The 12,121-nt window shown below is 42.3% G+C and overlaps 1 protein-coding gene across 9 annotated transcripts in view; it reads right to left on the bottom strand.

The window, feature by feature from the left end:
• Positions 1-12,121, bottom strand: part of VDR (vitamin D receptor) — a 112,677-nt gene that overhangs the window by 54,504 nt on the left and 46,052 nt on the right. For all 9 annotated transcript variants that reach the window (XM_039514326.1, XM_039514328.1, XM_039514325.1 and 6 more), the window contains 2 exons: positions 5,075-5,146; positions 1,221-1,377 (listed from right to left, as the gene is read on the bottom strand). In XM_039514326.1, the coding sequence (XP_039370260.1) occupies positions 1,221-1,377; positions 5,075-5,146 (229 nt within the window). The remainder of the gene's footprint in view (positions 1-1,220; positions 1,378-5,074; positions 5,147-12,121) is intronic.

The raw sequence follows: 12,121 nt of genomic DNA, 5'->3' as shown, positions 1-12,121 counted from the left end.
AGTGAAAGGAAATGTACCAATGCAAGGGAAACTTAGTGGGCCTGATTCTCATTTACACCATTTTGGCAATGTAACAGGCCTCAAAATGGGTCTAAATATAGGTTATGCCTACTGTAAAGCCCCTTGACACTGCCAGAGCTGTGCAAAGAGAATCTGGGCAGCAAGTTTTTAAACAGTTCTATACAGAATTCAATATCCATGTGAATGTTATATTATGTAGGCCAGGGGTCCCCAACACGGTGCCCGTGGGTGCCATGGCACCCACCGAGGCATCTAAGTGCACCCACGTACAGGCCGGTGGACGAGCATCCGCCGAAATGCCGCCAAGAAGCGGTGTCACCCAGAGGTGTCGCCGCCAAAATGCCAGCGCCGCCTCTGGATGATGCTGCTTGTCGGCAGCATTTCGGCAGCAACGCCTGTTGACGTTGCCGCTTGTCAGCAGCATTTCGGCGGATGCTCGTGCGCCGCCACGGTCCTCTGTGGCTCGTCGTCTGGCGCCTGCCAGATGAAAAAGGTTGGGGACCACTGATGTAGACAAACTACTGCATAGATATTTTCATTAGAGAGACGTCTCAAGGGCTCCACAGAGCGACAATACATTTGTGTGTGTTTGTGTTTTTCTTTTTAAAACTGCAGCTATTGTGTAGGTTGAGCAAGTGGCAGGTAAGTTTCCCCAAGTCTTGGTGTAGGGTGCGAGAGGCATTTGCCTTTACAGTTCTCTCACTCGTACAACTCCCTATGCTCATATAATACAAGGTCCCCTCCACATGTATACAGACTGTTTTATGTTAGCCAGTAGCATTTTACTACATAGAACACCTACTGCATGGGAATGGAGGCACAGCTGGACTTTTCAGCAATTGTATTAGTCATAGCCTCCTGCATCAGCACAAATGTTTAGATTAGTGCACACATCAGACAAGTTCTCTCAAATGTACATCACTAGGCTGACCAGACAGCAAATGTGAAAAATCGGGATGGGGGTAATAGGAGCCTATATAAAAAAAAAACCCAAAAATCAGGACTGTCCCTATAAAATCGGGACATCTGGTCACCCTATACATGATGTTCAATTTTGCAGAGATGCTGATATTTCTAACTAGGAGCCAAAAAGCAGAGTTGCCTCCCCTTTGCTCAATCTTCCTAACTAGTCAGAGTTCGTTATTTCAAAAATGAAGGCTGGTTTCTAATTAGCTTTCACTCTCAAAAACATCACTTACCTAAAAAATCCTTTGCAGCCTTCACATGTCATGGCATTGAAATGAAAGCCAGTAGCTTTGTCTCCACAGACACCACAGATACGTGGAACATTCCGATCAAATTCATTGGCTGGGTCAGGAAGAAGTGTTCCGGCCGCCATCGACTCCATCTCTGAGACTGAGAAAAAGCAAGAAGGTTATAGAGATCTCTTCATTACAGAGACTTGTTAAGCAAATTGAAGATGGAGGCACTGGGTTTCTGCTGACTCACTGGCAAAAGTACTTGTGTTGCCTCTGTATAGTACAAGGAACATATTGAGGAATGGGATGGAATCAAAAAATGAACACATGCAAATTTTGCTCATCTACCCAGCAATTACATTGCTAATCTCCACTCCACCCACCCTCCCAATTTGACCACATGCACCTTGAAGCAGTCTTTTTTATTAAGATCTGGGGAATGTATGTGCATGGCTATATCCCAATCTGAAGTCAGGATCTTTTGTCCCTACCCTTTCAGAAAGAGTTGTGCATTAAGATTTCATCATTTATACCAACTGGAAAACACGAAGCTCACCAGAAACAAGTAAAATTTCCCTTCTGCAGAAAAAGGAAGTGACCCAAGTAGATCGTGCCACTTTTACAAGGAGATGAGTAAAATTGCAAACACAAAAGTCACACACTGCCAATCAAGTGAGCAGGGTTTTTTTTTTTTTAATGTCTTGGTTCTTAAATAATGGGTTTTTTTTATTTGTTTTTTTTTGGTTAGTAGTTTGTTCTTAAAGAGGGATGAAGAGGAAAGAGTTGGTGCTTCACAAAAAGAAATTTAGAAACTGCACATACTATATTATGTCGTCTGTGGCAGCGAACACTAGAATTAAGCGTATATGTAGATGCCTATTATAACCTCATTATTACAATGTAACAGCATGCTCATAACTGTGTCTAAAGTTCTCCACTTAGACAACTGAAGATCCTTTTTTTGAAATTTGATGACTCAAAAATGGCTAAAAGTTTGAACTTCCCATGGTGTCCAGGCCTTGCTGGATAACAGTCTTTGGGCTAATACGGCGGGGGGGGGGGGGAATAAAACTATATGCAACTGAACATTTTGCTTGACACACACAGTTAACATATCTGCTAAGTTTGGACTTTTTATAGAGAGCACCAATTAGACAAAAATCACTGCTTGTCAGTTACATATATGTGGTTTTGAGCTGCTTTTTGATTGTGGAGTTCATCTCTTTGTATACTTTCAAACTGTGGAACCAGTCAATGAAATCAGCAGAAAGACAGACAGTTTAGTCTTCTGCTCTCCTCTACCCTGACCCAACATCCAAGCTTGAAAACCACAGGAAGATTATATGGTAGCAAGTTACTGAACTAAGGTTTTAATGTTAAAAACCTCTCAAGAATCAGAATATGCAAGTGTTATTGTTACTCTGCAAATGTTAATTCCCACATTGCACCAGATTTTCAGAAGTGCTCGGCACCCAGAAGCTCCCATTGTTCTCCAGGGGAGCAAACAGCATTTGGCTTCGAGGTGAGAATTTATCAGAATCTGATTACTTATACGGGTACCTAAAGTGGGAGCTGAGCTGGCTTGTGGAGTTTTGAGGTTACATTTTTAGAGGGGATTGGGTTCCATTCCTAGTTCTGCCAATGATTCACTGTGCAATTTCGAGAAAGTCTCATCACCTCTGTGCCTCAGTTTCCCCATCTGCAAAGTGGTATTAGCTCTCTCAGAGGGATCGAGAGGCTTAATTTAAAATCAATTTACAAACTTAAGATCCCCAAATAGAAACAGAAAGTATTTTTGTTAATTATGCTATTGAAATGTGTATCCTAACAAATGACATGTGCAATACAGGCATGTTACTATAGGATTTCTAACTTGCATGCTCTGTCTTTTCAGTGTTGAAAAATACTATTCCTAACATCGGATTAAGTAAGTTTAGTATTTAAATGCACTAGGGAAATTCAGTAAAAGTATGCCTCAGACAGGACTAGAACATGCAACAGTAACACACTTGTGCTCTACTTAATACAGACTCTGTAAATAGCATTGAATGTAACTTACTCCTGTGTTAAGGTTTCCTCAGTAACTCATGTTAACTTAATAGCTATGAGGGAATCATACGGTCTGATTCTCAGTTGAAGGCAGCTTTATCTGGCTCTCGCAGCGTCAAGGGGCCTTAAAGAACAGTGTAGAGCTGCCTTGATGTACATGAGAACTAGGGCCAAAGTCTTTGGTTTATAACTAACATTCAAGCTACTTAAATAGAGAGTCTGTATTCAATAGAAGACAAGTGTCTATTAATCTAAATGCCTACTTGTACTGATCTAATCAGGCTCATTAGCTGCCCACCACGGCCATAAAGAATAATATTATACCTTTCAAGTGATCAGAATATCTATTCCACTTTTTGAAAGGTTTTTTCGGTGAGTACTGGAATTGTCCCATATACTGCCCTCTTCAGGCAGCGATTAATCAACAACCAAAGCCCCAGATTCAATAATCACATGAGCAATAAAAAGGCATTCAGTACAGTATTACGAGCCTTTGCTTTTTTTTTTTTTTTTTAAAAAGTCAGTAGTTTGTAAATTTTGATTTAAATCCACTTTAAAAAGAAGTGAACCAATGTTTCCTGCTAATATAGAGAGCTAATCCATAAAGCGATTGGAAAATTGCACTGTACAGGCTGTTTGAAAATCAATGCACAGAAAAGCAAGCTCTTGAGTAAGATTTTTCAAAAGTGCCCGAGGGCCAGATTTCTAAAAGGGTATTTAGGCAGCTAGTGGGATTTTCAGAAGTATGCCTATCACCCATTGGGTGTTACCTTTAAACATCTAGCCCAAGTGATTTAGGAGCCTCAGTCTTATTTTCAAAAGTGACATAGGCACTCGAGTACCTAGAATCCCATTGAACTTCTGAGAGTCTTTTTAGACTAAGAGCTTGTTTACAGTTGACACGCTGCTACAGCACTGCTGTAGCGCTTCAGTGAGAACATTACCTACGGGTTCTGTGAGTGTAAGTATTCCATCTCATAGATTCATAGACTTTAAGGCCAGCAGGGACCCTCATGATCATCTAGTCTGACCTCCTGCACATCACAGGACACAGAACCTAGCCCACCCACTCCTGTAATAGACCTCTGGCTGAGTCACTATCACCCCCAATACAGATACCACTAAGTCAACAGATGCCTTCTTCTGTCAATTTAGCTACTGCTGGTGGATTAACTACCGAGGTGGATTAACTATACAGACGGGAGAACCCTTCTAGGGTGACCAGATGTCCCGATTTTATAGGGACAGCCCTGATATTTGGAGCTTTTTCTTACATAGGTGCCTATTACTCTCTACCCCGTCCTGATTTCTCAAACTTACTTACTTCTGCTGCTGCAGCAAGGGTCTACACTGAATTGCTGCAGCTGTGCCACTATAGCACTTTAAGTGTAGACATATCCTATCTCACTTTTGAAAATTGGATTTGCGTACCCAAGAAGTTTAGACACTCTTGAAAGATTTACCCCTTAACACAGTGGATGTTTTCCAGAGTAAACACACAAATAAAGAAAGTGCATTCAAGGGCTAGCATTTACAAAGGTGGCTTGGAGTGTCATTGAGTTTTAACTGATTTGGGGTGCCTAACTCCCTTGAAATTCATTGGGACTTGAGTGCTGAACTCCCTTATAGTCCTACAGAAACCCCAGCCAAGTTACAGAATTCACTCCCAGCTACCTTAGAAACTCACAAATTCTCCCTCTTTCCTGACATACTACAGAAGCAAGCAATAGGCATCCCACTATAGACAGATATTCCTTCTGTGAAAGGGAGAGAGGGGGGGAGAAAAAAAAAAAAAGCTACTTTACCGGCATCCAGAACATGCGTCACACCGTCCTGGTATACTCCCCAACAGTTCTGAAGTTGTGACATGGAACAATCTGTGGTCAGAAACGTTTGACAATGTAATTGCTCACAACATTAATGATGGTCAGGCAAGTCAAATGGATAATCTCTGATTCTGCTTGAATTCTGGCAATTTACTTCTGCCTTTAACTCTGATCTATTGACGTAAGCAATATTCATTACCTGGGTGTGGTGTACTCAAAATAACCCACCCCACCCAAAAAGATTCTTGCAGCACCAAATGCCATGTTCAGCTTTCCGTGGCACAGAGGTTCTCATAACCCTGCCTCCTGTAGACATGTTAAGAGACATTGCTAATAGGAGGGCATACTGCTCTCCGGATGCCCAGACCAAGCACATTGCTAAGAGAATTAGAGCAATGCTAAGCGAGAATCTATGCAGTGCTCAAAGACATAGGAAGAAGAACAAAGGATGAGAATGACGCACAGCTAGTTTCTTTAATCTTGATAACATTTTTCTATAAACGTAAGTTTCACAATTCAGCTCATCAAGTCCTTAACACTGAGGCACTGGCAGGCTTGTGTGGGATGGAGTTAAGTGGTGCTGAATGGCTTTCCCCAGCTTTGGCCTTGATTCAACAAAGCATGTATGTGAAGTCAGTGGGATCATTTAAATGCTGAAAGTTAAGATGCATGTTTAACTACCTTGTGGAATGGGGATCTTATTTCTTTGTCTGGCTACCCTGTTGGCATGATTACAGGACAACAATGGATTAATATGTGCATGCTCAGATCCAAGAAATAATTGAACGAGTTACTTTTTTGCTTTGGTGCAACTACACTGGAACTGTGACTAATCTATGCAGCTGCTCTGCTTCCTTCCCCAGACCTGAAGAACTCTGTATAGCTCAAAAGCGTGCATCTTTCACCAACAAAGTTGGTTAAAAAAAAAATAAAAGATATTACTTCATCTACCTAGTCTCTTTTCTATGCAACAGAGATGCCACACTAACTTCTCTTTCCCCATTTTCTCCAGTGATTCACCACTGTCAGTTTCCCATTTTGAAGGCTGAGATATGAAGCCTTGTCACTACTTGTGCAGCTGCTAGATCAAAAAGCCAAATTAAAAGTTCTAGAATACTTTTATTAAACTGCAATTACTTTGACTTAACACTTTCTATTAATCCTTTTCTCAGAAAGAGTAGAATAGAATTTTGCTAAGAGAGTTTAAACTTTTCATTTAAAAAAAAAGACTCAAGACTGAGACAGTCCAATATTTATATTATTTCAGTTAAATTCCATCTATAAAGATATGCTTCCCATTTACCAACATATAGAGAATGGAGGATAATCTGAAATATTTCGGGATAGGTTTGACACTCTGCTAGAGATCTCTGTCTAATTACCGCACCTCTCTTATCTAGAATCCCCCAAACCTAAGATTTTAGTGTATTTTTGAAAGAGGCAAAAGGAGTTAGGTGCCCAAATTCCATTTATTATTTAAAGCCACTTGCTGTATTTTATCGTACTTCAGATTGTAATCGCTCTAGGATATGGTCTGTCTCTCGCGTTTCTATAGCACATACACAGCATAATGGGGCCCGGTCACAAATGGAGTCTGGACTGCTACTCTATTACAAACCACTTTTTAAAATGACCATTTTCCCCTCCATATTATGTCCCTCTATGTCCAACAGAAGCTTCTGCTCTGATGTGAAACATGCTGTACCTCTGCAGCTTTCAAAGAACCCTGGGGCACAGGGCAAGTCTAGGCAGAGATTAGGCAAATTCATTATATAGATTTACAAGACTATTTGGTATCCCAAAGATTTAAAGAAGAATTAAATTTGGGACAATCCTGCAAAAATAGTTATATGAGCTCCCTTGGTTTTTCAAATTGTTTATCAACTTTGCATAATATGATTATGTTGTTAGATGTAATCAGAGCATACAGAAAGGTGATTTATATTCAGTAATCTGTTTAAACTTAACAAAAAAAATAGACTTTTTCTCCAGTCATACTATTCATTTGCCTGCTGCTCTGCTACCCTGTGAGGTGATCCTGTCAGATCTCAAATGTTAATCAGGACTGGGTTGCAGTAGCATGTGGATAGAAGAACTCCACAGGACACAGATTCTGCAGACAACGGTGTTGGCAATTCCATAGTGACACTTTCCCGCCCCTGATCTCCAGCCTGATTCTTGCTTGCATATATATATACCTGCCTCTGGAAATTTCCACTACATGCATCCGACGAAGTGGGTATTCACCCACGAAAGCTCATGCTCCAATACGTCTGTTAGTCTATCAGGTGCTACAGGACTCTTTGCTGCTCTCCCTCCCCTGAGACAGTAACAACACTTTACCAGGGGTGCTGCCGTGTTTTAAACAATATCAAACTGGAGGTCCTGGCTACTTACTGTCATTAAAAGGCCCCCTGACTTTGGGGGGGGGGGGCAGGGAGGAACCAAGACTCTGGATATTAGCCTTGGTATCATGGCAACACTTCAGCTCTCTTCTGACTCACTCAATCCAACACTTTGGATGGTCTAAAGGATTTTTCTTCACTTCCTGTGTTGAACTGCTGTGTGATGCCCCATCTACTTTTAAAGCAACGGCTAAACTCTCCTTTAGGAGGAAGTTGGAATTTAGAGATTAGATTAAGGGATACCTGTGTTTTGTAGTTGCTGACTTTATTGACAAAATGCTTTGAGAGCCTTCAGTATGAAAAGCACTACAATAGGTAAAGAAAGTCATTGGGCCAGAAAGCGTCCATTGCCCTGTACCTTGTGGAGTCACTGAGATACACTGCTATTCTGATTTAGCGGTTTTTACACCCATTTTGCCCTGGTGTAAGTGATGTACATGGGACAGGGTAACGGAGAGTCAGACCCTCTTTCTTGCTCTCTCCTTTGCATCTGCTCCATCCTTAGGATTTTGTATCTCTCTCTCATACAAATACAAAGATCTGCCAGCTGCTCCCCATCTTATGTATTTTGCCAGAGACATCACATGACTAGGAGGAAGGCTACCCTTAGAATGACTCCACTCCCCATTGATGGTACAGGCAAGTCTCATCTTACGCGCATTTAACATGCGCAAATTCAGCTTTGCGCGGCCGGCAAAAAGAAAAATAAAATTTTAATACCGTACCTGTAGTGCGGGTGATTTCGCCCACCATTACACTCAATGTAATTTTGACTGTACGCAATTTTCGCTTTACATGCTGACACTGGAACATAACCCCAGCGTAAGATGAGACACGCCTGTATTCTTTGTTTGGAGTAATCACTGTGTCCTTGTGACAGATACTGCAACCCATGCAATATTTTTGGGGACCACAGTATTATATTTATGACTGGTTTACATATGTTTTACTCCATAGTGAGGGGTTATGGGGGGGCGGGACGACATCTCCTACAGGAACTAGAAACAGCAGGAGGTAATTACCCAGAGATCATAAACAATTCCAGAGAAGTTCCACCCCATGAGGTAGTTTGCACAGAGGAGAAAAGCTGGATTTTCCAAGGAAAGGACTTTTGGTAGAACAGGATGAAATTAAATGGACTTGTGGTCTTCCTATTGATTCAGCAAATGGACGGGACTTTCTGTCCCAGGAAAAACCCCAACCCTTGCTGAAGGCTTGGAAGGAATGTTGGCCTGTCAGACTCATCGTGTGGGAAGATGAGTGAATTCTGGCATGTTTAGTCAGTGTGTAGGAACTTTTATTGCTTTTATATGCTTTCGCCATATGCTTTTTTGTCCTAAAAATAAACGGACTCTGCTCAGAAAGAGCTCTGTGGTCACTGGTAAAAAAAAACAAAAACATTATCACAATCCTTGGAGAGAAAGCACAGCCCAGGTGCTTGCCTTTAAGCAGACTTGCTTGCTGGGAACATGACAGTGCACGGCAGGGGGCTGTGCAGCTTTAAAAGCTCTAGTCAGAAGGAAGTGGGATAAGGGTCCCTACCCAGCAACAGGTGACAGTGTAGACTCCAGACCTGACTGGGCATTCCTGGAATGGATGATGGAGGGGAAATACAGGAACATACTGAAACAGAGACAATCTCTGCATTTTAGCTCTCCATTAATACAGCATATCAACTCTGAATCCACAGGCCATATGGCTGACTGTGAAACATGGGCAGATTCCCCTTATTTGGGCTCCCTCGCCATGTTTGTATTTTAAAAAAATAGAGGTTTTAGAATTAGAATCCCAAACCTAACAGAGGAACATCCCAGCCGGAATCAAAACTAACTTTTGCTCTGCTTTAATTCTTGCCATAATCTAGGCTGTGGATTTCTCAAATAGCTGCCAAGGTTCAAGATGCGGATTTTCCACCCTTTGTGCTCGTTTGCCTGATCAGCAGGGGACATTACATAAATTGTAACCCGCAGGTTTCACTAACCAGGTTACTCAGACACTGAACACAGCATCCACACAACCTCAATCTTTCTGCCATCCTCCTTACCTACCTGCAAAGCAGCAGCTTCCTTTTCTCCCCCAGCTCTACACAAACATCCATCAGAATTAGTCACTGCTATACACTAGTGCCCCAGCTACTCTGATGGAACTAGGTTGCCCCAGCACCTCTGTATTTACCTAAGTGCTAGGGATGTGGATAGGACATTACAATGCACCCCAAATTTTTCAAAAATGAAGGTGGCTTCCCTAGCTGAGTGGGACAATGTTTGGGAGTGCAATATTAGAACAAAGTGTCCCGCACCCCTTAAAACAATATTGGATGAAGACGTAGAAAGCATGCTTTGTTGCTATCTACATAAAGCCAGATTAACATTTATAAACATCCGGCACCCGCACGTGTTAGGTTCTGGGAAGGACTAATACAGCCATCTCTAATCACTCTGGTACCTGGGCACCAAGGTCTAATTGGCAGATACCTTCAGAAATGGAGAGCAGCACAGTGCCATCCTCTCTTCTCCTCTGCTGGGAGAAAGGGCTGAGTGGGAAGGATGGAAAAGAGAAGGACCATTGTCTCTTCCCCACATGGGGTACCAGCACACTTCTACTTCCTCTGCAGGTATATTCAGTGCCTAGATGGTCCAGTCAATGCTAACCCTGAGTTACTGACACTCTGCTCCTTGCTCTGATAAGACTCTGGCCAGTACACCCGCACCAAGCAGAGAAGAGCACTCCAGCTATCAGCTCTCTAGTCCCTGCTATGCCTGTGAAATTTAGGCAGAAAAGAAGACTATAAAGGGCAGGTCAGGGGTCATAGCTATAAGGGACTATCTCCTGTGTACAATACTATAAAATCAAATCCCCCCAGAGACACCAAAACAACTTTTTTAAGTAAGTAGGCTTTACCCTAACCTACCTGACCTGACAGGAGACACAAAGGGGATAAAGGGACAAGATGCTTTCAAACCTTGGGCTTTGTTTGCTTTGTTTTTTTTTGTTTGTTTTCTTGGGGGCTCTTGGGGGGGAGGCATCAGGGACATCATTCAATTCTCCTCTCCAATCTCTCTCATCTCAGTCTCTCAGATGAGTAAAACAGGCAAAGACGTGTTTTTTGTTTTTTTGTTTTTGTTTCTGTTTGTTTTGTATTTGTTTTTTTTTGTTGTTGTGTTTGCTTTAACTTTGAACCTAACCTAAGGCTAGAGGGGCTCTTCTGGGCTCTTTGAATCTGATTACTATTTTCCATTTTTTCCATCATGATTTTATTTTTTTTTTTTTTTTTTTTTTTTAAAAAAATTTTTATTTTTTTTTTTTTTTTTTAAGAGGGGTGGGATGGATCTGGACAGGAACTGGGGAAATTTTACCTTGTTTTGTTTTCCAAGGGTGTTGAAGGGTGTTCACCATGAACTTGGTGGAGAAGTCTCTGAAGTCTAAGGAGAAGAAGAGGAGAGAGGTTATAGGAGGAGGGGAGAGAGAGAGAGAAGTTTCCCAAAAAATTCAAATAATTTTGCAAGCAAACCAGATCTAAGCTGGTAAGCAGTTAGTTTCTTAGTAGTTTTTAGATGCAGGTCCCCACATCTGTACCCTAGAATTCAGAGGGGGTGGGGAAGGAACAGGGGCTTCTTTTCTGCTCTCATACTCTTGTGTGGCATTATTTATTGCAGGGGTGGCCAACCTGTGGCTCCCGAACCACATGAAGCTCTTCAGAAGTCAATATGCGGCTCCTCGTATAGGCACAGAATCCAGGGCTGGGGCTACAGGCGTCAACTTTCCCATGTGCCAGGGGGTGCTCACTGCTCAACCCCTGGCTCTGCCACAGGCCCTGCCCCCACTATACTGCTTCCTGACCCCGCCCCTGAGCCTGTCATGCCCTCGCTCCTCCCCCCGCCTCTCCTGCATGCCACAAAACAGCTGATTGGGAGGCACAGGGAGGGAGGGGGAGGCGCTGATCGGCAGGGCTGGGATGCTGAGGGAGCGGAGGGTGGGTGCTGATGTGGGCACTGCTGACGTATTACTGTGGCTCTTTGGAAATGTACATTGGGTAAATTCCGGCTCCTTCTCAGGCTCAGGTTGGCCACCCCTGCATTACCGAGTCTTGTAATTACACTGCATATGCTTTATCCCTGTAGCTTACTCTTCCTGCTATTAGCTTACTTAACTTTTAATGAAAAGCAAAGGTGGTTTGTCATTAAAATTACACAATTAATTATCCTGCTCTCCTAACGAACATCAGAGACAATCACCATGGGAATTACTAGGCTGTTTAGCACAATTTCATGTTGGAATTCCTGGAATATGTTACTCAATACTAGAATGAAACTGACAGATCTGCAGGAGTTTCCACCCGCCGCCATTGAAGGTGGCTGATTCGTCAAGCTGACATTTATTCTTCAACTCTCGAAAGAGCCCAAGTTGTTTGTCTTAAAAACTTCTTGTCCCTGGTCACGCACCTCTGATTTGGAAAAAAAGGTCAAACTAGTTTCACATCTGTATGTAGGAGTTGACCTATTTTTTGTCCTGGTGGAATCTACGTAGAGGCTTAAAATAAAAAGCAAAAAGCTGTGCTATGCCAAGGGTAAAGTTCAGTACGTCCTATTCCAACAGAGCAAACTGAAGTCAAGTCTTTGAA

This window comes from Mauremys reevesii, linkage group 25 (genome assembly GCF_016161935.1).
Source record: "Mauremys reevesii isolate NIE-2019 linkage group 25, ASM1616193v1, whole genome shotgun sequence".
Lineage (NCBI taxonomy): Eukaryota > Metazoa > Chordata > Testudines > Geoemydidae > Mauremys > Mauremys reevesii.
Note: the sequence above shows the minus strand (reverse complement) of the source record. Positions and strands in the feature narration are given on the sequence as shown.